The following is a 27,591-nucleotide window of genomic DNA, read 5'->3' as shown; positions in this document are numbered from 1 at the left end:
TATTTGATGGATTGTCATGAAATTTGGTTCAGGCATTCATGGTCCCCAGATAATGAATCCTACTGACTTTGGTGATCCCCTGACTTGTCCTCTAGCGCCACCATGAGGTTCACATTAGTGGCTTTGAGTGAAATGTCTCGACAACTATTTGATGGATTGCCATGAAATTTGGTACAGACATTCACGTTCCCCTCAGGATGAACTTTTCATGTCGCGCCATAATCAGGTCAAATTTTTAACTTGTCCAGTACTTTGTGTTTGTGACCAAATACATTTAAAATTAAATTCCCATTAGCCTCAGCTGTACTTTGTGCTTTGTGTTTATGCTAATTAATAAGTTAGCATGTTAACACACTAAACTAAGATGGTGCACATTGTCATTGTGAGCATGTTGCCATGCTAGTGTTAGCATTTAGCTCAAAGCACCGCAGTGCCAAAGTACAGCCTCACAGAGCTGCTAGCATGGCTGTGGGGTCTTGTTGCCTATGACCAGTATTTTGTTTTAATGTGACTTACTTTGTGAATTACTTTTTCATACAGACATGTATTCTTGTCAGAATGAAAATAACATTTATATCCTTATATATTCTCACATCCAACGCCGAAGACCATCCTTAAACAGAGACAATGCGACCTCCTTCCCATACGACCAGATTTCATCACATCGCCATACGTTGGTCATATGATGACAACTTATCTCTGAGAAAATTCAATCCGCTGTGGTGCAATTGACATCTCTAGAGAAAGGTAGCGAATGGTTCTTGGTTTAAGATTTTCCAAAGTCAAGAATAAACTTTCACACTCATGTTGTACCTCTTAAAACTCTCCATAGATGACAAGAAAGCATCATCCTAAAGGAACATCAAGTAGTTTTCCTGTTGATTTTCCTCAAGTGTTCTTCCATGCCGTTATATAGAACAATAATACTCTTTATACTGCAACACCTGCTGCTGTAATGATGTAAGAAATTATAATTTTTCTGAGTTACCCAAACAACCTTGGTGTCACTTCAAAGGCTTTTTTCCATTTTCACAGCCTCTCAAATCATATGTTTTGCAAAGCCATATGACCTTACTAATGCCTTTTGATGGACATGTTTATTCTTAATAGTCATTGACTGCTTACATTTTCATAAAGAGCGACAGCACTGGCAATTGAACCCTTCACCTTTGCAGTGTTCGCACTGCTCATTAATATAACAACTTTGTAATGCAGATCAATTCCTTTTCCAGCTTTTCTCTTCTTTTTCAGATAAGATTAAATTATACGGATCTCTGTACAGAATAAATTAATTCTCTTTATATTCCCCTTTTAAATGTCATGCTTTCTCTGAGCCTTCTGTCACTTTGATTCCCAGGTCAGGTTGTGTAATTTCTCTCTGTGCCACATGTCATAATGACATGTGGCACAGAGAGACATTACCTAACCGGGACCAGCACACACACACACACACACACACATTTAGACATATGCACATAATACACACACAATTTGAGACGTTAGCTAGTTGACTTGACAAGCCCCCAAAGAGCTCATTACGTAGACAGCTGTAAAAACACACTTGGCCTTTCACTCTGGCTCAGGTAACCATTATTCTGTATGTGTATGTGTGTGTGTGAGAGAAAAGAAGAGGATCACGTCTGCTGCAATGTGAGCAGTGAGTCAGCAAGTAACTCTGAAATAAAAGTATTTGGGTCTATGATTGAAATGCACTAAAAGAAAGAAATTGTGATTGCGATGTTGAAGCTGTGCACAAACAAGATGGAAGCAAATGGTAGGACAGTTCCAGTTGTTTAAACCACACAACATCTGAAAACTCTGTTGTGGGATGCCTCCCTTTTTGAGATCTGCTGCTTCGGTCAGGTCTGTTTAGTTTTGCCAGATTTCACAGGCTGAATGTCTGAGTCCTCCATACATATGGGATATACCGTACATGTATGCACTGGGTGGAAAGATAGTGTCAATATGACGGAGACCTTGTCAAAGAAAAACCAACATAAATGCACAAAAACCCTCATACAGTACATAATACACGTACAAATACAGACTTGCAATTTTCATGTCACACACCTGTTTACCTTGAGCACCAGCCCAGCTCCTGATCCACTCTCTAAGACTGTTTTCCTCCGCTAGAGGAAAAATGATTCGCCTGCAAAACAGCCTCCTCCAGACTAAAGTCAAGTTATTTCAATAAGTAACCTAACATTTAATACAGAGGCTAAGTATTATATGTTTGTTTGCTTTGCATAGCAGCAGGGGAAAAATGAGTCGTTTTATTATTATAACCATGTGTTTGGAGTTTGGAGTGAAGCTGCAGCTAAATGAGGAAGATTAGTCTGCAGTCACCGGCTGGAGAACATTGACTGATTTGTTTTCCTTCATTTTATTTTTGGCACAGCGTGTCCCACATTGGCACTGTGTGAGGACGGCACTGTCGTATGAACTGGTTCCGTTTTTAAATGCTAATTTTATTGAAACTAATTCCAATAAAATGCTTCTGCCCAGTTATTGAAGCCTGGCGATAAATGTAATGAGTAATGCCTCAGAAGCATAAATCAGAAAATTATACACCACATGAGTGGACGACTTATAAATCCAAATAAAAATGTCTGTTGAACAACAGAAAAATGACTACAATTCCAGACAGGGTATGGTAATAAACACAGTTGGTTTTGTTATTTTGGTTTTGTATTTTTTACACAAATATTAAAATTCCATCAGTCGAAACCTTCACTTTGAAAAACTAATGTCCAGTTCCCACAAACTGTGTTTGGTTTGTCAGTGGAAGAGCTCTTGGGATTTTTTCATTAAGGTGGAAAGTGGTTATCTGATCCAATCTTTTGCAATCTGAGATGTTTTGTTTATGAACTACATTCTTCTTTGTTCTCTAGCTTTGCCAAACAACCAATTTGAATGTAATAGCTAAAGCTCTGGGTCCTGGATATCGTCATTGCAATTTAGCAGCAACATGATGGTGGTCTTGTTGTGGGTTGGTGGGTTTTTGTCTCATTGCTTTTCTTGTTTGGTAAAATAGGCCAAATTGTGTACGAGTCATGCAGGGCCCACATGGAAGACAGCTGTGGTAACCGAGAGGCCAAACTGTGACTGTTTCTCAACATTAAAAACCAGTAATTTGGTTATTGAAATAAAAACATATTTCTCTTCGACTTTGTCATCATCTATAAACTTACCTCATTTCAGTCACAAAATACATCTGACAGTTTGCAAACTCTGGTGCTCATCAATGAACGGTCAAATGCAATTTTGCAAAGATTTACCACACATCAGTAATTCCCCGATTATGCAAGTAGAAATAATATAATTGTAAATCACCATCTCACTCCAAGATTTAGCAATAAAAATGTTCCATTATGTTTGTCTTCAAGTCCTGTCAGTGCATTCAGTGTCATTACAGATAATAATCAGTTCAATTAGGATATAGCTTAAAAGCCATGAGTTTCCAATAAAATGGGTTTGTGTCTTTAAAGCTGCACTAATCAATATTTTTCAATTTTAACAATGGATGAATTTACTATGTGTAATGTGAAAGGTGTTGCGTGTAGTGATGAACCCACAGAGGACTATCACCAACTCTAAAGTTCCTCTCAGATCTACAGTGTTTTAGCATCTTTCAGCTCATTGTTTTGGTTTTAAGACCCCCAGTGTTACGACTCCCAGCAACCTCATTTTCAATTCTCAGTTTTCAGCATAACAGCTCTGATAAAGCAACTGTATGATACCTGCCATGTGTAAATAGGCAACTGTTTGCTTACACATTGCTAACAACTTCATTAAGTGATAACAATCAAATGTTGTGCTTTCAGCTACGAATGCTGCCCCCAAGTGGTCAAAAAAATCTAATAAAAAGGGACATGTCCTAATTACAATAATATGAACATTAGTTGGGTGATTTATGAAAACATGGACAGCAAGCATATCTGTGTATCCCCAGTTGATCAACAGCTTTAGTGCCAATGTTTTAATGTTTTAATAAAAACTATCCTGAATGATGATAGAACATTATCAACAGGATCATCTAAAATGAGGGGAAAACTTTAAGCCAGGGTAAAGCTAAAATCTGGAGAAGAAAATAAGAAAAATCACACACTGTTTTGAACTACAATAATCTACATTTCATTGTTTCCATACCTAAGGTGTTAAAGAAGTAAAAATCATGCAAAAAAAGTCTACAATCTACAATGAATAAATTATTTTTCATTTCCAAATTTATGAACATAAAGGCCAAAATTCACTTCTTGTTTTGGATAATGGTTGTTGATTTAACATTGTGTATGCTAATGATATCACCTAATAGGTAAGTTGATTACCTACCTAAAACCTGTGTCAAACCTAAAACATGCTGTAGTATCTCTTTAAAAGCTGCACCCAACACATGACCCTGTACAGACACACAGTCAGACCCTTAGCTAACCCTCATCCAGTGTTTTTGGGAGGAGCTGCAGTATAAAATCCTCTCTTCATTTCCCTCCCTGTGTTTATAATAACAGAAGTTCAGCTGCTCCAAATGGAAACTGCTGCTTTCAGACACTTTTCCCTGCTCTTTCTCTCTGCTCTCTTCCTCTCTGTTTTATTTCAAGTGAAGCAGTGCCTCGTTGATCCAGCACAGCAGCTCTGCCAGAGGAGGGATGTTGGCCATCACAAATTTAAATAACCTCTCGCCTGTGTTATGCAACTAGGCTCCATACCCTGCCATACATCTGTGTTTCTCCATACTGTAATGCTGCCCTTCCTACACACACTGAACATAAACATTAGCAGAGACACACACGTGTATAAAGTTACTTGGTTTTCTGGGTTTCATTTGCACATGTAGGGAATAAAAAAAGAAAGGGAAACTGAATTTTATGTAAACAAATCCATTTCAACACAGATAATTATTTCCTTGGGGAGCAGATTATGGTAAAGCTGTAAATGCGACAGGGCCTCAAATGTCCTGATATCAGCTGCACGACTGTGGGTTTTGTAGGAGTCGAGGGGGGGTCCCCACGGCAATCAGAGATAATTATGGGATGTTTATAATGTCATTGCCCGAAACACGCAATCACCCACCTACACGGCTTATTCATATATATGCACACTCATGTAAACACAGAAAAAAAAGACACAAGATTGTCCTGTGAAGGGAGTCAGATCTCTGTTATTTGGGAAATGGTTTTTAGGGTATTTAAGCCCTCTATATTCTTAAGAGCTCAAAGTATTCATATCCAGACGGCCGTTATATTCTTCAGGATAAAGGATTTCCACTGAAGATCTACTGTACTGAAAGGCTAACCCAAACTTAGCCTTTTTGTGCAGGTAATTTCTTCTGTGTTATATCACAAATCACATTTTCCTTCTTTATATTCGAACAGCCTCTTCTCGCTGTCCAAACATTCCTCTTACAGACTCGCAGGAATCTCAGCAGACCTGGCTCCCATTAGCACTTGGAAACCATTCAGATATTTCTATCTGTGATTGATCGAGAGGGCCTGTTTACCCTGGAGCCTGCTGAGAAGTCACGAGTAGAACTGCTGACACTTCCTCTACTCGAACCTCGCCCCTACCTGACCCAGAGAGGTTTTATTATGCAAATATTATGTCAAGATGATGTAGCAAATGAGTGATCAAGTGTCAAACCTATCATGTCAGAGGTACACAATACTAACTAGCTGATACACATGTATCCACAGATACAGTATATGGAAGCAAGAGAGAGGGAATATTTTTGGGGTGGAAACACAGGCGTGCAGGCAATTTGTGGTGGGTCTGTGAACAATCCGTTCATTGGATTTCCTATACTGAAAGTCCTATTCTTAGTTCAAATAAAATAGATTTGTATGCCTCTTTTCCTCACTGTTGGGCATTTAAGTACTGCAGCAACATCCAGTTTGAAAGAGGAAACAACAGATTAAAAGGTAAATGAGGTTTTCATGTAATATTTTCCCCCATGGTCAAATTTTCTTTTACCATATTTACATCAACATAATGCATTTAATTTGACATTAAGTGAAGTAAATGGTGTGGTCAATCAGAGCCATTTTATCCCCAGCAGTCTTACTGGAAATAAGCACAAAATCATAAACATGTTATGCAGAACTCATGCATGCTGACGAACACACGCAAACACAAAGAGCTGCCAGATTGAACAGCAGGAGTGCACATGCTGAAAAGAAAAATGATCTCACAGCGCAACATCACCTGGTATGGGTTAGCTGCACGTTATTAATAAGTCTATCTGATCATAAACTTGAGAGCAAAAATAACTTGAACTAAATGTGGAGAATGCCAGTGACCTCGAGCCACTGCAGTGAATATGATACTTGAAATGAAACTTTGATTTTTAATAGGATGGTGTTCTTTTTGAAATGTGTTGTTTATGAACTATTAATGGAAACATAATGGATGGTTTATTAGGAAGATGAGTATTTCTCTATTACTGCTCTAGTTCTAGGAATCTCATGTCTCAAACAGATATTTTTTATTACTATTATTATTTATTTTATTTTGACAAGAATTTAACCAATCACGTTGCGGTTATGAGGTATGTAGGCGCCTTAACCATTCGACGCCCCAGACCTGTTTTATTATTATAACCTCTTTAAGGCTGTGACACACACTTTGTTTGTTTAACCATACATATAAGGTATGATTTGGGAATCATAACTGATTGGACCAAGCTGCAGTATGTCCAGTCTGGGGTAGTTTGCGTTTGCAGTAAGGAGATAAAATCTGTGGTATGTAATGATCCTACAATGTCTTCTGACCCAGTCGGTTCCCACCGTTCTTATTACGATTGTTTTAAAAATGCTTGATTTTTGACTGGAATCAGCCTGAGAGATGATACATTTTAAAAAACTGGCCAAAAACGACAAGCAAAGGTTAAATAGCGTGGTGTTCAGTGAGTGAGAATTATTTTATAATCCAGTTCATCAGGTTGTAGTGCAGAGCCACAACTCAGCTGAACTTACTGCTTTAGTTTAGCATGCAGGAACATGCAAGAAATTGTGTTTTTGTGGAATATCGAGTGTTGTCTGATAACAAGACACTAATTATAATCTGTTGTCCTTTCTGGCTGTCAAGACTAAAAAAAATCTATGTTCGTATTTTGGTCGAAATAGTCTTTAGAGGTGTCAAGTCTTTGTAGGTTTCAATAATCTTAATAAAAGAGTTCTGCACCGATTTAGCATTGCACTCCTGTAACACTGTCAGACTCAAAATGGACGGTTTAAAAAAAGAGGATCAGCAGAACTAGACATATTGTCTTTTTGATTCTTCTTCCTTGTAAAAGCCTGGTGCATCTAATACCCACAATGCAACTCGACCGCCAACAGTTCAGTCAAAGATTCAGGTGTGTTATGCTAGTAGAGGCTAATGTAGCCTCCAGCCTCAAGCAGAGATGAGGCGCTATTACAGAGGTTTGATAAGCTCACTTCTTTCTAACTCCACACCCCCAGATTCTTTTCCATCTTCAAACTTGTGGTCTACAGCCCCAACTGACCCTGACTCAGGTGACGTCACTTGAGGCAATTTATCAGACTTCATGCAGCTCCCTCTGGAGCCACAAAAGGTTTTATACAACTTTTTTCACCTGTGTAGTAGTACTCCCCAACAACTGCAAACAAACTTTGATGGAGTTCCCCTTGGAGGTTTGTTCCCAGCTTTTGTTTGCATCTCTCAGAGCAGTTAAAGAATTCAAAGACAAACTTCAAAGCACATGGTGGCTCCATAACATGTGTCCTCTGCTGGGCTCTTTACAACGTATTACAGCAATTGTTATTGTTGCCTGGTTGCAGCCCTTTAATCCGTCTTGACGTGGACAACATCATTTGGAAAATTGGTGAAACCACATCTTCACCAGCAACACACAGACACAGCATGTTTCCCTACAAAGTCTTTGAAACAAACGAGGCACGACCTTTTGGACCCCTCTTGGGTGACCGGTCTGCACGCACAGTGAAGCATGTCTGCGTGCAAGGACACACATACACACACTCTCTCTTTAGGCTGCCACGTCAGTTTCATTATCCAACAAAAGCAAACACTGCTGTTAAACACAGCTTGGTAAAATGAATGAGTGTGTGTGAGTGTGTGCACACAGGTCAATATGGCCGACACATGGGGTCAGAATGAATAAGACAATATATGCAGTACTAGTCGTGGTATAGTATTCTTGTGTCTGTGATTAAGGAAGAGTTAGAGTGAGGTCTGTGGTGGTCTCAGTTAGCCATGTTGTTTTATCTGCTAGGCTTCCAGTCACAATAACCTCTACCAGCGTTGTAGTGGTCTCACACACACACACACACACACACACACACACACACACACACACACACACACACACACACACACATATACACATTGGTGCTGCTGGTGGTTTAAAATGCTTAGAGAGGACCACACACACACTATGCCATAGATGTATGTGGACAGAGAAGTGTAGTGAACAATTGTTTCTCATTGTGATAACACCCACCCACACACACACACACACACACACACACAAATGGAAATAGCATCTACCACCCCGGTGGTGGTCACCCTAACATCTGCTGGTGGTTGAAAATGCTAGAAGAGGACCACACACACACACACACACACTATGCCTACCATGCCATAGATGTATGTGGACAGAGAAGTGTGGTGAACCATCTCAGTGTTTCTCATTGTGATAACACACACACACACACACACACAAGCTGTGTGCAGACCATTTGGCACCACGGTAATTTTACTGTTTTTACTGTTAACAGGAGTGAAGTTCCCCTTTCTTTTACACAAGTCCTCTCTGTCTCTCTCTGTTTGTAGGTGGAGGATGGACTGTGGAGAGCATGACAACATATTTCCTATGCACAGGAAGACAAACACACACAGACACACATCAATGAAATCTTAAAAATGAAACTGCCAAAAGACAGACTGACAGACTGCTACAAGAGTAGAACAGCTAGTTACCACTTACAACTGATTCTAATGCTACTATTATTACTGATACTGTTGATGCTACTACAGTACAACTTGTACTTGAACTACTAGTGTCACTGATAATACCACCAAAAACAAAGTTAAAATAACACATTTAATTTCTGCAGCAAATAAAAAAACATAAGGAGAATATGACATTAGGAAGCAATCAAAAGGAAGGAAAATGACTCAAAATAAATATGAATTAAATAAAACAGGTGGTCAAAAAAGTTGAAGGAAAGAGGACGGTATTTCCACCATAAACCACCAACGCCCTGCACCACAGAATGAGACCTTTCTTCCTCGCTTGTCCAGGTGAAAGTCCTCACTAATACACCATTTCTGGCATCCTGGATTAAAGGTTTTCCACTGGACAGCGATCATTATGGTGAACCAGACAGTGACCTCTGGCTTTGACCAATGAGGGTTTTTAGAGGCCAATACTGAAGTTTTTTGGGGTTTTCTTCATTATTCATTTATGCATTAAGGGGAAGGAGTTGCTGAGGGTGTCCCTAGATATATTGTCAATGAGTCATAATGTAATCAAGCACATTTTATCATCAAATCAACATTAATTTGTTGAGCTGTATGTCTGGTTTAGGAGTGATGTGTATGGATTTAAGATAGGGTAACATAGTTGTTTGAATTTGTTAGTAATTATAGGGAAAATAGGAATATCCTTGAAAAAAAGCTTAATTTAAGCTGAAGAAAATATTCATTCATTATTCATTTATTAGTGTCAAATTACATAGTTATTTTCAGGAAACTTTAGGAAATTATTCTGACATTACGGACCCATGTGACTGATAACAACATGGATGTGTTGCCTGTCAGCACTCTCATATGAATGGGGTCAAATTGAAGGATGAAATTGTTTGCACTGTACTGCAGCCATGCAGCCTCTGATGTGCTTATAGGATGTGACCCGCATAAGAAATAAAAAAAGGGCTAAAAGTACTTTAGGCTGAGTCTGAGACACTCATGACCTTAAACCAAACCAGTGTTCGCTGGTTTTAGCTCCTCAACTGCAAATCATGTACAGTATACTTATATGTACATTATACATTTTTTCTGACCATGACCATGGCTACATGGCTACACATTTTTAGGTTTTTGGATGTGTTTTTCCTTACGTTGGTTTCCATTAATTTCTGTACAGTATGCAAATCAATAAGAAAATCCTCAAAACTGTGTTACATTATAACACAGTTTTCATAGTAATGGAGTTGAAGTACAGACTGATTTGAAAAGTTTCCACTGCGTACCACATAACAATAGATTACACAGCTCAAGCAAGTTTTAAAAATCTGCTAATAGATCATATTGTACAAAAATTAATGGAAGTCAGTGGGTGGCTGGAATGGGGTAGTGGTGGTGGTGGTGGGGGTGCATAAACATTTCTGCAGTATGGATTGCAAAAGCTGTAAAGTGTAAAGTATAAGTGATGTGCTCAAACATACTAAACCACTGGTGTGGTCCTTTAAGGCTAAAACCCTAACCTTTACCGTTTTCATCTGCAGTTTCAACTTGTGTTGTTGACTTTTACTACATTTTTAAATGTTTTGGAGCCAAAATGATTATACAAGATTTTGTCCAATCATCTGCTACATGGAGGTCAAAGGATAAACTTCAATAATTGCAACTTGTACTGCTGTGTTTGTTATCATTATACTTTGAATGGTGGAATTTACTGCTTTAGGATATTAGTATAATGTAGTTTAAATAACAAAACGAGGGATGAGGAATCAGTTCACAATGAAGTTAATTAACAAAAATCTTCCACCACGACTACCAAAATATTGACTGTTGGACTACATGAGTGCTTCTACTAGTGTTTTCAAACTTCTAACTTGCTCCAGTGCATAGTGGGAAAAATAACTAATATGCAGAATAATATCCTCCTCTTACAGCAGTAAAATACTGGGAATGAGGAAGGGGCTGGCTGACTTTGGGGTCCAGTACAAAGCTAAACGACACATACACATATTGAAGACATGAATTATGGAAACCGTGGGTGTTTGGCAGGACATCTCGTCATTTCTCCCTATAAATACGAAATTAAATGTCAGTGACAGAGCTGGACCTGCTCCCTGCTGAGGAAGTCTGTCCTAATTTGTTCTGCCAGACCACTCTGCCTCTCCCAGTGTCGCTGCCAACACTTTTATTATGGCTGAATGGGCGACCCTTTGCCCTCTTGTAAATTACAGTGTCTCTTGCAAGTATTTTACTCCCCCATCATTTCAGAAGCTGTCATCGCTGTTTCTGTCCTGCAGTAGTCTTCAGTATGTTACCATCTTTTACCATCACCTGACCTCCACACCCACCTGCACATCTGTCCAGCCTTTTGTTCTCTTGTTCCTGGCTTGTTATGACCCATTGATTGTCTTTTTGGACTTCTTGCCTGCCTGTTTTGCCCTTTTGGTTGCCTGGTCTGACTGCCTGCTTGTTGCCGATCCGTGCTTTGAACAATGACCGAGTAGACTTTGCTTTTACCTTACGTGTTTCGTGTACGAGTCCTGCATTTGAGTCAACAAACGGTTTAACTGAGTCATTAAAATAAGTTTCCCCATGAGGATTAATTAAGTAAGTTAACTTAAATCAACAATCTGTTAGTTATTAAAGGTTCATGATGTAGTAATGATAAGTTTAACTGTGTACTCTTAAGGAATTCAGTTAATACTACAAAACAGTAGCTGCTATACACATTTGGACAGGCAATAATAAACTATCTATGAAACTCTTTCTGTGTAAATTATAATGACATTCTTGTATTAATAATGACACTGTCTTTAACTGTCAGGGTTCAGGTTACTTACTGAGTAAATTAAAGGCCCTGCACACCCACACAGGTGTTTTCTGTTACTCTTGTCACAGCACAGGTAGTATTGGTAAAATAATTAGTTTTAGGTCTAGGGGATTTGATCACTACTGAGCCTTATGGCTGTACCAGCTCCTAACAGGACAACTTGTCCGAATGCCTTGGTTGCAACTCAAGAAAAGGATGCAGGCCTTACCTGCCGCAGGTGAGCTCAGCTAGCTTTTCGCCTTCGCTTCACTTGTTCCCCACAGTGTCGTTCACTCGACCGTGTGGTTGGAGGACCGAATGGATTATATGCATATACTGTGACTGCGCAGCTACAGCAACAATTATATAGTTTTTCAGCTTTAATGACCTGGAAAATACTATTCTTGCCATTTGTTGTGGTAAGACCTTGTATATAAAGTGACTGACAGGAAGTGCTTCTGATTTATTTTCCATATACTGTAAGCAAACTAAAGACAGCTTCTAATTAGCTGGTGGATTCCGCAGTTTCCTCAGTCACAAATAAACTACAAAGCAAACTCCTGACACTAGTTTGAGTTTAATATCCACAACAACTGGAGCAACACATTCCTATTTTATGACACAGTTTACAACAATATCAGAACAAAGGCCTTTTCCACAGCCAGACTAATTTATTAAAAGCACAGCAAGGCAAGACATTGGGATTGCAATGCACCTCATAGCATGAGAACTCTCTTGCCTTTAAGTGGAATTGAGAAAAATATAAACACTTAAACAGACACTTTAACACTTGAATCCAAGTCCTCATTTCTCTTGTGCCGCTGTGAAGTTTCTAGATAGAATTCCTGCACCACCTACTGTTGAAAGTGCAGACTTCACAACTGCATGCACAGTGATCTCTTGTAGCCTAAATGAAAGTTAAATGATTCACATGCACATGCAAGAAATATATTTTGATTGTTTTCTGTACTTTTCAAAATATGGGCATACAGTGACTTTTTATCTGATCCATTTTTAAAACATTTATGAATAAGTTTGAAAGCTGTGTTTCCTGTCTCACCTCCAACCGAAGAACTTAAAAGTCTGTGTGAAGATTGCTGTGTTTACATCTTTGCTGGATTGAGACCAGAGTCAGCATGCTTCTTCCAGTAAGTGCTGATTCAACAAAGTGGGAGCTGAGTCACAGACCAGATGGAGGCTCTAAGAGGAAAGATTAGTAATGAGTGGAAACCTGGCTAAAACATAAATGTCTCTAACAAACACTGAGCCAAGTCCCACACCAAGAGGAAAAAATGTGGCTTTTTTCGTGTTTGAAGTGTGTTATTAATGTGTACAAATATATTTATACCATATCACAATGTACCTGCAATGTACTTTGTGGTACTTCCTGTGTTTTGTGTTTATTATGTTAAAGTTTTAGTTTAGCATTTTAATGTACTTTAAGTTTTTTAGATGATGATATTGTATTTTTTTTCTGTAATAATGTGTTCTGCACCCACTCAGCCATTTTACTGAAACTATTCATAGTTTTGCTTTCATATCCACACTGTGCAGGAACTAATACTTTATTTTCCACTTTGGCGGCTAGTTGAGATTCTTGCACTCCTGCTTGCTAGACATATATCTGATTTCCAATAAGTCACTCTTTATAAATGCTTTGTGTTTTTAGCTCTTTAGTTCACCAAGAAGACCCTCCAATGGAGCATTTAACCTCTGACCTTCTGAAAAGGGCTGCAGGGCATCTGGACAACAACCCATTTATTAACTATTCCTTAACATTTACATCTGCAGACTGGATGGATTATTGTAAAAACCCTTTATCAATGTCTTGACATGAATTAATATTTATATTTGATTATATATGACTTACTAAGTTTTGCTGAAGAATTATTAGAAAATGAAAAACTCATGACCCTTCATTAATGACTTTAACATGTATAACTGAAGAAGAGATTCATGAGCATTTATTAATGATTTGATTAGTAATGACTCACCAACCTAAAAGTTTCTCTTAACAATAGCTTATAAATGATCAATAAAGCATTATTAAATAATTTACTATCCATTACTTACACTTCATAAATCCTTTAAAAAAGGGTGACTTAGTTACTGAAAGTGGTATCGACCAGGGATTACACATGTAAGTGCTGTAACTCAAATGACTCACTGCAGAAAAATATTTGTAGAGAAATACCTTAAATGAAATTATTATCAGCGTCAGCTAAAACGTAAACCTATATATGACAACAAAGGCTCAATTACGCATGGGCATGTTGGTGGTTTTATGAATAAAATCTGTGACATTCAAGTCACTACTGCAAGGAAAGATGAACCAGATCGATTGCTTGAATGATAGGATCAGAAACCAAATTCTGACAACCTTCTAATCAAATTCCTTCATATTTATTATGAGCCTGTAACACTGATGTAGCACTCTTACAATGCTCGGTACAATCATCTTTTGATTATGTTAATTACTGTAGAATAAACACAGCATCAAATGCTGGAAATTTCTAACATGTATTGGATCATTTCATCATTAGACTGATTCTTGTTGGTTGTTCCGTAGTAGATGTTCAGCCTGCAAAAACAAAACAGAAAATATCAACTGTCAACAATTCACTCATATTAAACAAAAGGCACTTGTGTTCAGCACAGAAGGTCTACTGTGTAAATACCAGAAAGTCGACTGGGTCCTCTGGTTTGATCTTGCTGCACTCTAACATGGCCTCAGTGAGCGAGGGCATCACATACTTCATCAGGTAGTTCCTCAGAGGAATACAGTGAGCTTCGAGCAGCTCGCGCTCCTGTCTCTTCACCTCGGACAAATTCTTCTGCTAATAAATAATAAAATAATCGAACTGTTAGTATTTACCAGTAATTGTGTTCTATAGACAGTAAAGTCTGCATTCTTTCTTTCTGCTCCTCTTTTTGGATTATACATCCTCTCTGAATGCTAGTTTGACACACTTTGCTTAACCTATGCGTATACACGCATGTATAATGCAACACTTCTTCTCTCAACTAACCCACTCCTCATACTGAGCAGCCATCTCCGCCAGCGCAGCTTCATTCCTACGTTTCTTCTCAGCGGCCTCTGCAGCCACTTTCTGCTTCCTCTCTTCTTCTTTCTTTCTGTCCTCCTCTTCCTCCTCCTCTGGACTCAGGCCATAGTTCTTGGGAATCCCCACCATCTCAGTGATCTTCTTCATAACATCTGTGTACTCTGAATCACTTGTAGTGACCTCTGGAGAAGAACAAGTCATACTTAATGTAAAGAAATATCGTGACGTGGATTGGCAACTTCCACAAGCCTCTCTCTAAACATTGTGTTGTTTGCCATGAGGGTAACGGCTTAACGGTACACAATTTGATTGATTTATGGCACAAAAAAAGGAAGGTCGCTGTCTTTCTAATATGCTGGAAGGGGGAAAAGATGAAGGAAGCATCACATCAACATTTTTATCCTCTTCATTATAGGAACAGTTTGCTAGTTTGTGAAATTCGCTTAATCGCTTTCTTTCCAAGAGTTAGATGAGAAGATCGATACCAATCATTTCTGTGCAGTAAAAATGTAAGTGGAGCCAGCAGTTGGTTAGCTTAGCTTAGCATAAAGACTGGAAATAGGGGGAAACAGCTAGCCAGGCTCTGTTTTAAGGTTACAAAATCTGTCTACTAGCTCACTAATTAACACGTTATATCTCATTTGTTTAAAACATTAAAAACTGACGTGTCAAAATAACAACTTCCATTTTTACAGAGTTGAGCTGTTTCCAGGCAACCAGAAGAGACTCCAGGAAGTTACTGGTCCTGGCCAAGAAATAGTCCGGCCCATAACCTCCATGAACTGTTCCTTTAAACTTTTTAACTCAGAAGCAACATGCTCTTTGAAATATGAAGCAATGGCCTTTACAGGAAATGTGAACTTCATTTCAAGAAACTCTAGAACTAGAAGAAGACTACAAATAGTCTAAGACATGGTCACATTTTTCATAGTCGCATCATATTAAATGTAACCCAAAGAAATGTTAAACACACAGACACAGACACACCAGGACAAACCTGCTTCTAATGACCACACTCTCAGTTTTTCTACAATTTAATTTTCTATATCTGAGGGATTTTTAAATATTCTGTTTATGGCTTGCCATGTATGCGTTCTGCAATAATCTTTGTTTCTTGTTTGTGGTCTGAATCCTGTTGTGGCCTAATATGAACTATGTGGCTTTGAGAACACTACCGATATGTTCTGGGTGAATCTCAAGCTCATCAAAGAAGTCCAGCAGGGTTTCCTCAGCAGTACTGAGTTGTCTGTATCTCGTCAGGCGAGGTACAAATTCCTCCTGGGTGTAGCGCATTTTCTCTGCCACACTCTGTGGAAGTCCCTGTGCTCTCTTTGTCAGAAAATCATCTGTCGCATTTAGGGCAAAAACGTGCTCTGCAAAACATAAGACAAGTAGAATAAGAAAGGGCTTCAGCCAGAATGTGTTGTATTATTAGAGGCACAAAGAGAGTTTTGTTGAGTTAGTTCTAAGGTTATTTTACATGATTCTTTGTATCAATTCCAGTAGCTGCTACGCTGTAAGAATTGAACAAGCTGTGTTATATCGTTGTGGTAAATTAAAGTAAGAAGTACATCAGCAACCTGGAGTGATCTTCTTGTTGTACACAGGTGCTTTGGACAACAAATCCAGGTTCTCTGTGTCCTCATCTGAATAATAAATACACCACATCCACATTAGTGTAATCAATATTAATAAACATTACGCAGTTATTAAATGTATGGATGAAACTTACCAGAGAAAATCAGCTTTGCTTGCTCATACGTCTTAAGGAAGCCATCAAGAACAAATCCTTGGTTCCTACATGGCTTTGAATTCAGCTTTTCTTGCAAAATGTCAAAAACTAGATGGTCAGCCAGTCGACCTAATGGACCAAAAGAGTCGTTAAAACCTAGAGTGAGAAACTAAAAGGCTTTCTATACAACAAACAAGCCATCAATAATCCAAACAACAAATAAGACATGAATAAAATGTAAAATGACCCTTTAAAAATTAGCCCAACCCCTGGCCCAGATTGTGTTGCAGACAATGATGTGGAAATTACTTTTCTGCAACAAAAAAGGATTAAGGCAAAAACACAAAAAAGGAGAACAACTTTGGCTATGGTTAAATGACTAATAAACTAGTAAACTAGAAACTTAACTTAAAACTTTCAGAATTTATTAAACACATTAACATACTCTTTTCTTCCCATCACACTGACTAAACATCAGACCTGTTTCTGTTTTTCTCCTTTACGCGGGGTATAGTGCAGTTTTAGAGTACAAGTTTGAAGTAATCCAAAGACTGCTGTAGTCAAACATACAAAACAAAACTTTTAAAATAATGCTAATAAACCAAAAGATGTCTTCTTTATAGTTTTCTGAGCCTGAGAAGATGGCAGTTCTTATTTAAGGAGGTGGTTCTGTTACTAACCTGCATTCATTTCCATGCTTTTGTTTAAATGTTCCAGTTGTTTCTGTGCAGCAGCTGCTACCTCTTCACTGACATATTCAGTGTCAGTTTCATTCATTATTGCCTTCTGTAGCATATGGAAAGGAACATGAAAAATTAACAATGAGTATGTATTTTCCATACATCAATGTTGCTTGTGAGAGTCTAAATTGCAGCAACATATTCATTACATATCTTGTTTTCAAAGAACTTCCACAAGAGGGCAGTATATTTCCTTTAGTTACATGACAGCAGTGAGAGAAAAATGAAATCTGTTGTCTATGCAAGTCTTTGATTCCACTGACCAGTTGTGTGATCTTTTCCTCAATGACCTCTTTGATCTTGATGTGGTGTATTTGGTAATGACTGCAGAGCTTCTCTGCAATGGTGGTTTTACCCACAGCTGGAGGTCCAACCAGGCAGATTCTGATTGGCTAAGTAAATAAATAGAAAAAATTAAATCATAGCAGCTTTTATCTGGTATCAAAATAACTTTTACACCCCAAATACTCCATTAAGGTGTTTGTATTGTTGTGGATGACTTTACTGACATATTGAATCCAGGCATACTGTAAACCAGAGTAACAGAAATTTACTCTTTAGACTTTCCTGCTATCTGTATATAACAAAACAATGAAAACTCTGAACACTCCTTTAAGCCTTGTATGTCTCTAGAACCAACTGGGTGTCAAAGTTAAATTGTGTTAGTAAAATGACTTTATTTGAACACTCACAAGTAGCTGCCTGGTGTCTTTGTATTCTTCCACAATGCTCTCCATGTTTTCAACCATCCCAGCGTCAGACGTCCAGCGGAGACTGAAGGAGTCTTTTATGATAAAAGCTTCCAGGCGGAGGTTGATACTAAGGTACTGCAATTCCTCTGGCTGAAATTAGAGAAAACTTCAAGGATTATCAACACAGTGTGTTTTAATATTAAATATTTACAGGCAGAAAATGCAATGATGTGCTGTAGAGGGCCGACAGCATTTTCATTAGAACCATAGGCTACATCAGGTGGTTTCTCTGATCCTGTATCTAGAGCCACTAAAGCTAGAAACAACTCAGATATGAATTCATGTGTGTGTTGTTTCTTTACCCAGTTGTAAAGTGTATATTTGAGCCAGTGTTGTCATCCCAAATACAAAACATCTAGCCCTGTTTTAATTGTGTCAGATAGTAGACATTTTCAAGGGGTAAAGAATAATCAAACAACTGATAATAATAGTATATTTTAGTATTATTATATTGTGCTAAAGCTTGGTTGTGTATTCAAATGTTAAAACGAGTCTATAACAATAGCCTTCCATTGATTTTCCATGGAGCAGCAGCTCTAAATTTAATTAATAATATGGTACTTTTGAGTGCAAGTGTCTCTGGGTTGGATTCTCCCTCTGGGAGAAACTTATACATAGAGACTTATCATAGTCAAAAATATTAATTGAATATAGAAAAATCATGAATGGAGAAAGACTTGAGCATACTGAGCGATAGTCCAGACTAGATTCTTACTTATTTAAAATAAGAAAAAAATGACATACTGTACCTTAAAAGCCTTCATGGCGATGGCTTCCTGCTCTGCGACTTTGTTAACTTTTCCTGGCCCAAGTGTATCACTTACCATCTGAAGGGTAAAGAGTCAGAGAATAAGAACAATTGTTGAATTGGGTTTTTTTTTTGTCATTTTGTCTTTGCAGCTCACAGCAGAAAGTTCACAATAGTGATAAGAAACACAGAGAGCTACAGAGAGAGAGAGAGAGAGACGACATGCAGCAAAGATGCCACGCTGGATACGAATCAGTCTTGGGTCACCAGAACATTCTACAGTAGTGTTTTACAACAAATTCATTATCCATTTTCTTTAATGTTTTGCTGCATTAACAAGGTTACCTTCACAATATCCTCTAAGGTGTTCTTGGAGTCATCGACAGCAAGAATGGACTTTGACTTTGGCTTGAGTTCAATGATGTTTTGGATCACGCTGAAAAAGGAACACAGTTCAACCCTGCATTAATTATCTCAAAAAACAAATTACGGTCGATATGTAGAGGTACATTCAATTATAATCACCCTCCAAGGTCGTATACGTGAATCATGGGGATGTAATTTGTGCCCTGTCCAAAGAGAGGAACATTTGGAAACTGCATCAACCAAGACACCTGTTTGAAAATACAAAAACATTTTTAAAAAGATGATATTACAAATTAGGCATGCAGTATATACACAGATATACAGTATACTGAGTTATTATCACATTAATATCTACCTTGAAAAAGTAGTGAAAGAGGTTCTCTCCCTTTCCGTACTGAAGACCACTAGCTACAACATAGCCGGTAAGTTTGGACTTTTTCTGTAACATTGGAAAATCAAAAGGTTTACAGGCATCCAGTCTATGTCTTTTTATAGCTAAATTAATTTTCCTGGTGCTGTTTTCCACTGGGCAGTTCAATATTGGTGAAGATGAAGTTGGGACAGCACAAAAAATGACATGATGTAAAATGTTACTATTCTGTTAGAATATTTTGTACTTACACCTTTACCCAGTTTGAGCACAAGTTTCTCCAGATTATTGTGGTTTCTGAAATTGGGATGCGGCCTTTTTCTTCTGAACTCCTCCTCTGTTATCAGAACATCTACTTCATCCTGAAGAGAGAATTTATAATCACGTTGGTTGTGTTTCATTAACAGGACAACAGTCAACCATTTGCCTTCAATTTCCAACAGGCTCACCGGATTCTGTGGCTTGGTCATGGCCCATGTCATCACAGTGGAGACTAAGATAAAAATCTTCCGAGACTTGAAGTTCTCCATCTCAGCATGAAGGGCTGAGGACAATAAAGGAAGCAATAGGCTTACATTAATAGGTTGTTGTGGATAATGGCAAGAGACCAAAGTATACTTAAGCCAGTCCACTGAGTAATAAGCCTACTTACTCCCTTACCTGTGATTGCCCATGTTGCTTCTTCAACCTGCTGTTGTGTAGTACTTTCTGAGATGTTGTACACCACTACATCACACTTCAGCAGGCGCTCAAGAAGCTGATCTCGAGCTGGTGACTACCAAAAGAGATTATATACCCAATTACACACTGTTTGTAATTTGTATTGTCCAGAAACAGACATAATTTGGTAGGTATCAAGTAAAAGTAGCAATGTCACCATTTAAAATACATGTAAAAGTCCTGCATTCAAAGTTTTACTTCAGTAAATGTACTGAAGTAGTGTCAGCAAAATGTACTTAACATATTAAAAAGCAAAAGTACTCCTTAACAGAATCTTATATTATTAATGGATTACTATTACTGATGCATTAACTTGTAATCAGCATTTTATTGGAGTATTTGGTCAACATAATTATATCTATAGGGTAGTTTAATCTTTAGCAATGAATCATATTGTACAAGCAGATCATATGCTTTGCATGAAAAAAACTTAATCTGCACAGTAACTAGTAACTTTAGCTGTCAAATAAGTGGTACAAAGTACAATAGTTGCGCTTGAAATTAAGTAGAGCAGTGTGTGTGTAAAGTGTAAAGTGGAATAAAGTGGTAATAGTAACTCAAGTAAAGTGCAAGTACCTCAAAATTATACTTAAGTACAGTGCTAGAGTAGATGTACTCAAGTTAGTTACTTTCCACCACAACCTTTATGTGTTTGTCAGTAAAGCCTGGAAGTAATACCGAATTTCTCTAGACAAACGAAAGAATGACAGTGTTTCTTGTCATTTAATGCCTGACTCACCGCATACTGTTCAAGTAGAAAGCTTTCTTTTTCGTGTCTGGTGGAAGGAGACACAGTTCCCACTACTTGGAAAGCAGGTTCACCTCGAGGGGAGGCCAAAGTCTCACCTGCTTCGGCTTCCTCCGAGGCCTCTCCGGCCACGCATGTCGATAAAAACTGTTAAGTAGGCCAGAAAAAATGCTGTAAACTTGCGAACAAGCCATTTTACAACAATATGACATTAGCTACTTATTTAGCTACCTTGGCGATGTGTTTGGAAGAATACCTGTCGACGTCGTTAATAAAAATACGTTTGGGACGAGTTTGTTGCTTTTTGTCCCCCATTTTGTAGTAATGACTAACTTTACTACTAAAAGAAATGTGTTAAAACTCTAACTAGTACTCTAAATTTGTGAGAATAACTTTAACTGTTGCGCTGTGTACTTGTAGTCCGTTGCTATGGACTCACCCCGGTTGCTATGGCTCAGCCAATGAACTGCTTCGCTGAGAATGCGTAGGGATGACACGTTACGCGTTACTTCACGTAACTTGTCCACTGCTTTACTGAATAACCAACATGGCCGTAGCCACTGTTCAGTTACACATTATATATGTTTTATTGCCGAATAATATGGTCTAAGTGGTGTTTCAAAGCCTTCACCGCAGTGCCAGGATATAATTCAGGGGGTGAAATGCTAAAGCTTTTTTTATTTATTATTTTGTTGGCTTAAAAGTAGTAAAATTTAAACATATTGAGTCTAAACATACTGGAACAACCTTCCGATTCTCTTTATGATGATAATTATGTAACTTACTGTACCTTTTTCACATTCATCCACCTTAATGACTTAGGTGTACTTTATTCATTATTAGTAGATCAAGTGCTTCACTAATGCCAATAAGAAAATAAGTTGTTTTGATGTGTAATTAAGCTATACCATACACCTACTGTAATTATATTTCCAGACTGGACTGTTGCAGAGTTATCATACGTTATTATTTCATTATCTCTTACAACACTAATTGTTGTACATGTGTAACAATTTAGTTGCCCATTTAAGCCCTACACATGGTCATTGTAGGTCCTTCATGCTGTTGTTGCGCTGATGTGAACCCATAAGGGAGAAGGTTGGTGTGTTTTACTGTTTTGGCATGTTGCCATTAAAAAAATATTATTCCAAGAGAAAGTGTTGCAGGCTTAACAGCCTAGAGAAACTTCAGGGATTCAGGGTTACAATTATTGTATATTGTGTATATTTACAGTAGATCTATTGATATATCCACTAAGTCCTATGCTATATAGGGAATATTAAATATGTGTGCTGTGTGTTAGCCTATATCTATTGATCTTATTGTACCTATTTTTTTTACATGGTGTCACTATAGTATTCCTCTAATGCTGCTTTAATTCTCCTGTAGGAACTGCCAATTTAACACCCACTATGCAGCTCCCCATCTAACTCCTGCCCCCTTAAGCACACACACTCACAAACCACACACCTGTGGGTCTGTAGATCCCCTCAAGGCGCAGGACAATGGAGCGCTGACATGGAAACTTTCAAAGCACCCCATATATTTATAGAGCTGACATTATCTGAGAAACTGCTGGCAGTGCTTAATGGTGTCTGCTCTGCATAGATCTCAGCACTCAGTAAAACACACCCTGTCATATATTAAAAGCAGTGATACTGAAGGGACCTGCTTCATGGATGATTGGTTGTTTCTGGCCATGTATAGTAAACCTCTACATTTAAATTAACCAGTTGTTTCTTTAATCATTCATTCAACCAACTGTTACAAGTCCTGTAGTTCCTGAAATATCATGGCATTCTCGGAGGTGTATTCCAAACAAGGGAAGTTAAGGAATTTCATAATTTTCCTAGAGAAGTCAGGGAATATATGGGAATTTTATAAATGTTTAAAAATGTAGCAGAACTTAATTTACAACATTTGATTATTTTTTCATGAAGGATATTCTTGCAGCTGTAGCAAGCACATACAGTAGTAGTACGGAGGAAGAATCAAAACCCAAATAATAAAATGGCTGATATTATCGCCCAATATTAGCTCATCGGAGATATATTGTATTGGCACATATGTCTATGGTTAAGGTAGTTTAGCAATAACCATTATATCGTTTGTCCACCAGGTAGGAGTTACAAGTTTATTTTTCACCTATAAAATGTCCTATTGAGTACATTTCTTGGTCACAATTCTTGAATATCCGAAGTTATAAGGTTTATAAGGGATCCTTATGAATAATGTTTGTTTCTGTTTGATATTTTTATAATAACAAATTATCAAACGACAATGTGAAAACAAAGTGACAATGAAAGGGGTCACTTGTAGTGATGAACCTACCCGAATCTGCAGCTCCCCCCCTCGACTTTACGGCACTTTGTAAATAGTTTCAGCTCATTGTTCAGCTGTCCGGCCTGCAGCTTTACTGTTTTGGTTGACTCTCACCGCTCTCATAGTGTCATTCTTGGCTGCAGCAAGCAGCTGTCTGTGAAAATGCTCTAAAAAACCCACTGTACACTACTTGCTCAGCACCAAATGGCAGACAGACTAAGTTAGCAACTAGCTGATGAACATAGTGGAGCATTTTGCAGCTAAAGAGACAGATATCAGGAGTTGGTAGAGACCAAAAACAGAGCTAAAAGAGTGAATACTGGACTTACATTCGTCAGGTGGCCAGAAACACAACTCCAAATGATAAGCAACACTTGCTATATCAACTTAAAAGGGGATTATATGTCGTGATATGATATGTTATGTTCAAAACTTGTTTCCAAGTTTGGCCAAAAATATCAGTTTTTGAATGTATCGGCCAATATCAGATTTTAAAACTCTCGAATATCAACATCGTTATTGGTCTCAAAAAGCCAGTTTCTGTCATGTTCTAGGAAGAATATTTTTAGGTGATGACAACATTTGGACTTCATGTCATGAAGTAGTCATAAAACTGAATGTTTCTGCTGTCACATTTCTCATATCTCCTTTCTCAGCCTCGTGTATAATGATTTACAGTTACAAAAAGCTACTGATGTGATTGTTCTGATTAACATGTCAACCAGCATGCAGTTTGTCAAACACTGCCGAGCCGTCAGCTGTTTACAGCAGGCATGTGGCACATTAGGATAACAGTTGTTGGTGCCAAAGACAGCACTGCATGTTCATTGTCATTGGCTGTTTATGAAATTTACTCCTCTGCAGTGACATGGTTTTGGTCATTGTAATCATCTGGACTCAAACTACTGGTATTATACAAATATTCAGACAATTAGCTATCTAAACGCATTAAAAAGCACATTTAAAAACACATTTTTACTCAACTTGAAATATTCCTGTTCGTAGAAAATTAAAGTAATACATCTATTTATTTTGTAGTTTGAAAAATGTAACAAATTTGCCACCTATACTGTGTGAAAGTATAGTAACCTAACTGAAAGTAATCAGCTTGAGCTTCATTGCTAATAATTTCTAACATTTTGGTACAAACTTGGTTTCAAGGGTCTTTCAGCAACAGATATTACTCTATGTACACCAGCTTAATTTTCTTGTGCTCTTTCTTTTTTGCCATTTCTGCAGAAATATGTATTGTAACATTGTATTGTCAATGGTAAACAAACCACTGTCTAAGCAGGACTGACTGTTAAAAAGCAATTGTTGCCAGCAGCTGCTGAAGTGTGTGTGCATGTGTGTGTGTTGGAGGAGGTGGGGGTGAAGTGCAGAGGGGGCAGCTGTCAAGACAGACAAACCGTGTGCTTCCTACATGCCCTTATAAGGACGAATGTCCCTCAAAACCATGACCCATTTAAGACCAATCTGCTTTATCCTGATAAAGACCTGGTGATAAAGATAGGACTCTGCAAAAAGTGCTTCGTTGACTTTAAGAGAGCTGTTGACAAAACACAGCACCGGTTTCATCCAAACGTGATGTCTCTGCCTCCTACTTTTGCTCAACAATGTGCAGCAGTTGTCCCCTTACTGAACAAGAGAGAGCCTGTGCCACGCAAACACTTATTGGAGTAATTAGTTAAATTTGACATGTTTGGTTAGTATAAATGTTGTCAACTCATTCAGAATCATTCAGTGAAGCTATTAATGACACTAAGCTGGTGTGTTTCTGTTTGTAGTTTTCTTTGTTGATTTATTTACCAGGGAATGAAGACTATTATGTTGTGAATGTGATTATTTGCGTTTGATTTGGGATTTGTGGCCTGTAGAAACTGTTGTCAGTGATGGAGAGTAACTAAGTAAATATACTCAAGTACTGTACTTTTAACTACAATTTTGAGGTACTTGTACTTTACTTGTGTATTTCCATTTTAATGCTGCTGTATACTTCCACTCCACTACATTTTAAAGGGAGATATTGTACATTTTAGTCCACTACATTTATTTAACAGCTATAGTTACAGGTTACGTTCTGATTAAGATTTTCCAAACAAAACATAAATAAAAACCTTTCAAAGTCATTTTTCTTTTGATACTTTAAGTTGATCTTTGCTGATTATACCATTGTACATTTTTGAATGCAGGACTTTTACTTGTAATGAAGGAGTGTTTTATAGTTTAGCATTGCTACTTTTCCTTGAGTAAATGATCTGAATGCTTCTTCCACCACTAACTGATGTTGCAGACCATCAGAGGGCAAAAGACTCCTGAAGGACTGTGTTCCTTCACTATCGCTACTGCTGCTGCTGCTGTAAAGATGTATATACAGAAGATTCACTGTGGCCAGAAGAACAACACTGAGTTAAGATGTGACCACACTGAATCCATTTGTAGTACGTCCAACATAGTTGTCACATGCCTTATTTGGTGGAGTTGTAATCCCAAATCATACCTTTCTTCGGAATATACTTCTCTTTTCGTTGGACTGATCGTGCAGATTTCTGGGTAACTTCATTACCACAGAAAGTACACAAAGCTTTACGTCCCGTATGCAAATAATATTCAAATCCTCTGTTGGCTTAAGTTGCCTAAAGTTACACTCATGTAACGCTCTATGTTGTTCTCTGTTGTTTTGCTATATTGTCTTCCTGATTTACGTTTCATATTGTTGTATGTTGTCTGTCCTTCATTTTGCTCTTCAAAAAAATGTATTTCTTAGTGACTGAGATCATTGTAGAGCTGAAACAATTAGACGATGAATTGATTAGTCAATCAACAGAAAATTTATCAGCAACTATTTTGATAATCGATTAATCATTTAAGTAATTCTTTGAGTAAAAATGACAAACATCCTCTAGCTGGAACTAGAGGATGTTTGTCATTTTTACTCAAAGAATTACTTAAATGATTAATCGATTATCAAAATAGTTGCTGATAAATTTTCTGTTGATTGACAGGTTGTGAGGCTTTGCTGCTTTTCTTCATCTTCTGGGAAAGTAAACTGAATATTTGATCCTTGAATTAGCTGATTTTTACATGACCCTCTTTACAAGACACAAAACCCTTTGCAGACTGTGGTGACTCACCAGGAAATTTACCACAAACTTTATGAATAGTTATCTGCTGGCAAAGATATACGATGTAAAAGTAATCTCAGGTCTCTGTAATGTAAAAGCTTGGAATAGAAATAGACAAGTAGGTTAGTAGCGTCTCTCTCTGAGGTACATTGCAGCACATGGCTACAAATGGAATATTTCAAAGTGTTGGTGGTGTGGGGGGTATTTACATTCCTATTGCACTCAGAGTGGCCTGATAGGGCTGCAGCATGGAGACGTAGACGCTGTGGAGTGACGAATAAGGAGCCTGAGTCTGTGGTGACATGCAGCATCTGGCACCTGTTACACTCCATTTCCCTAAAAGGAGACACTGGAGCCAATCAGAGCTCAGAACTGTTGCTCGTCGATCCCAGCACAGGCCATCCCAGGGATCTGTCGTCTGCTGGAGGTCTGGGCCCTGGCCTCAGCTCCCTCCCACCCCCTCTTACAATATTGCCTCTCAGCTGTCTGGCATGTTTTTGGCCCCCCTCCCTCCTTGCCACATGCCACAACACTGGCAAACTGTCACAGGCAGGTCCCCTCAGACAGCTCCTTAACCAGATTGCTCAGACAAGATCTCAGATTACTATCACACCCTCCAATCACCCGTATCCCCAGTGCCCTGTTTGAGCTTAGTCATATTAACACACCCTTGGGGACCTGAAGGGCAGCTCCACAAAGTATCAGTGGTAGAAAGATGCTGCTATGTATGAGGCAGGAATCTGAACTCATAAAGTTCAATATTGCAGTTGAGGGATTTTCTGAGTGTCCCAATCTCTCTGTCACATTCAATTTAAAGGGCATAAGTTGATTTAAAGGGCATGAGTTGATTTTTAAAGAATCCACATAAATAATTTGACACCTAAAATGCAATTAAGATACAGCATTTTAATGTACAAACCATATATATTTGTCTCAGATGTGCATATTGTGAATGAGGATCCTTAATCACACTGAAATTAATATCAAACTGGAAAAAATCTCAATCCCAATTTTTTTAGTCCTCTATCATGAAACCATCCATCTAGGCAAAAGTCTTCACGAAACTTCCCACTACACCTTACTTCTGTCCATTGCCTTTTGTCTCCAAGGCAACATCTCTCCACTTTGGTGTCTGACACAGGATCCACTTTACTGAA

The 27,591-nt window shown here is 38.1% G+C and overlaps 1 protein-coding gene across 1 annotated transcript; it reads right to left on the bottom strand.

The window, feature by feature from the left end:
* Positions 1–14,130: 14,130 nt before the first annotated feature.
* LOC122863136 (adenylate kinase 7-like) lies at positions 14,131–21,423 on the bottom strand. The gene is made up of 18 exons (XM_044169302.1): positions 21,219–21,423; positions 20,979–21,134; positions 20,180–20,294; positions 19,969–20,063; positions 19,771–19,881; positions 19,505–19,588; positions 19,309–19,397; positions 19,129–19,219; positions 18,785–18,862; positions 17,976–18,125; positions 17,547–17,675; positions 17,224–17,329; positions 16,544–16,672; positions 16,392–16,457; positions 15,987–16,184; positions 14,776–14,993; positions 14,425–14,583; positions 14,131–14,327 (listed from the first exon to the last, which is right to left on the bottom strand). Exons 1-18 carry the CDS (start codon positions 21,300–21,302, stop codon positions 14,286–14,288), a joined length of 2,100 nt encoding a protein of 699 aa, XP_044025237.1. The 5' UTR covers positions 21,303–21,423; the 3' UTR covers positions 14,131–14,285.
* Between the last annotated feature and the right edge of the window lie 6,168 nt (positions 21,424–27,591).

This window comes from Siniperca chuatsi, linkage group LG16, assembly GCF_020085105.1.
Source record: "Siniperca chuatsi isolate FFG_IHB_CAS linkage group LG16, ASM2008510v1, whole genome shotgun sequence".
Lineage (NCBI taxonomy): Eukaryota > Metazoa > Chordata > Actinopteri > Centrarchiformes > Sinipercidae > Siniperca > Siniperca chuatsi.
This window is presented reverse-complemented; position numbering and strand designations above follow the sequence as displayed.

Coding starts and splice junctions, on each gene's coding strand:
- LOC122863136 (XM_044169302.1), bottom strand. CDS start 21,302: ATGGGGGACAAAAAGCAACAAACTCGTCCCAAACGTATTTTTATTAAC. Junction 20,064..20,179: donor AGCAACATGGGCAATCACAG/GTAAGGGAGTAA, acceptor TATTGTCCTCAG/CCCTTCATGCTGAGATGGAG. Junction 19,220..19,308: donor CACGTATACGACCTTGGAGG/GTGATTATAATT, acceptor TTCCTTTTTCAG/CGTGATCCAAAACATCATTG.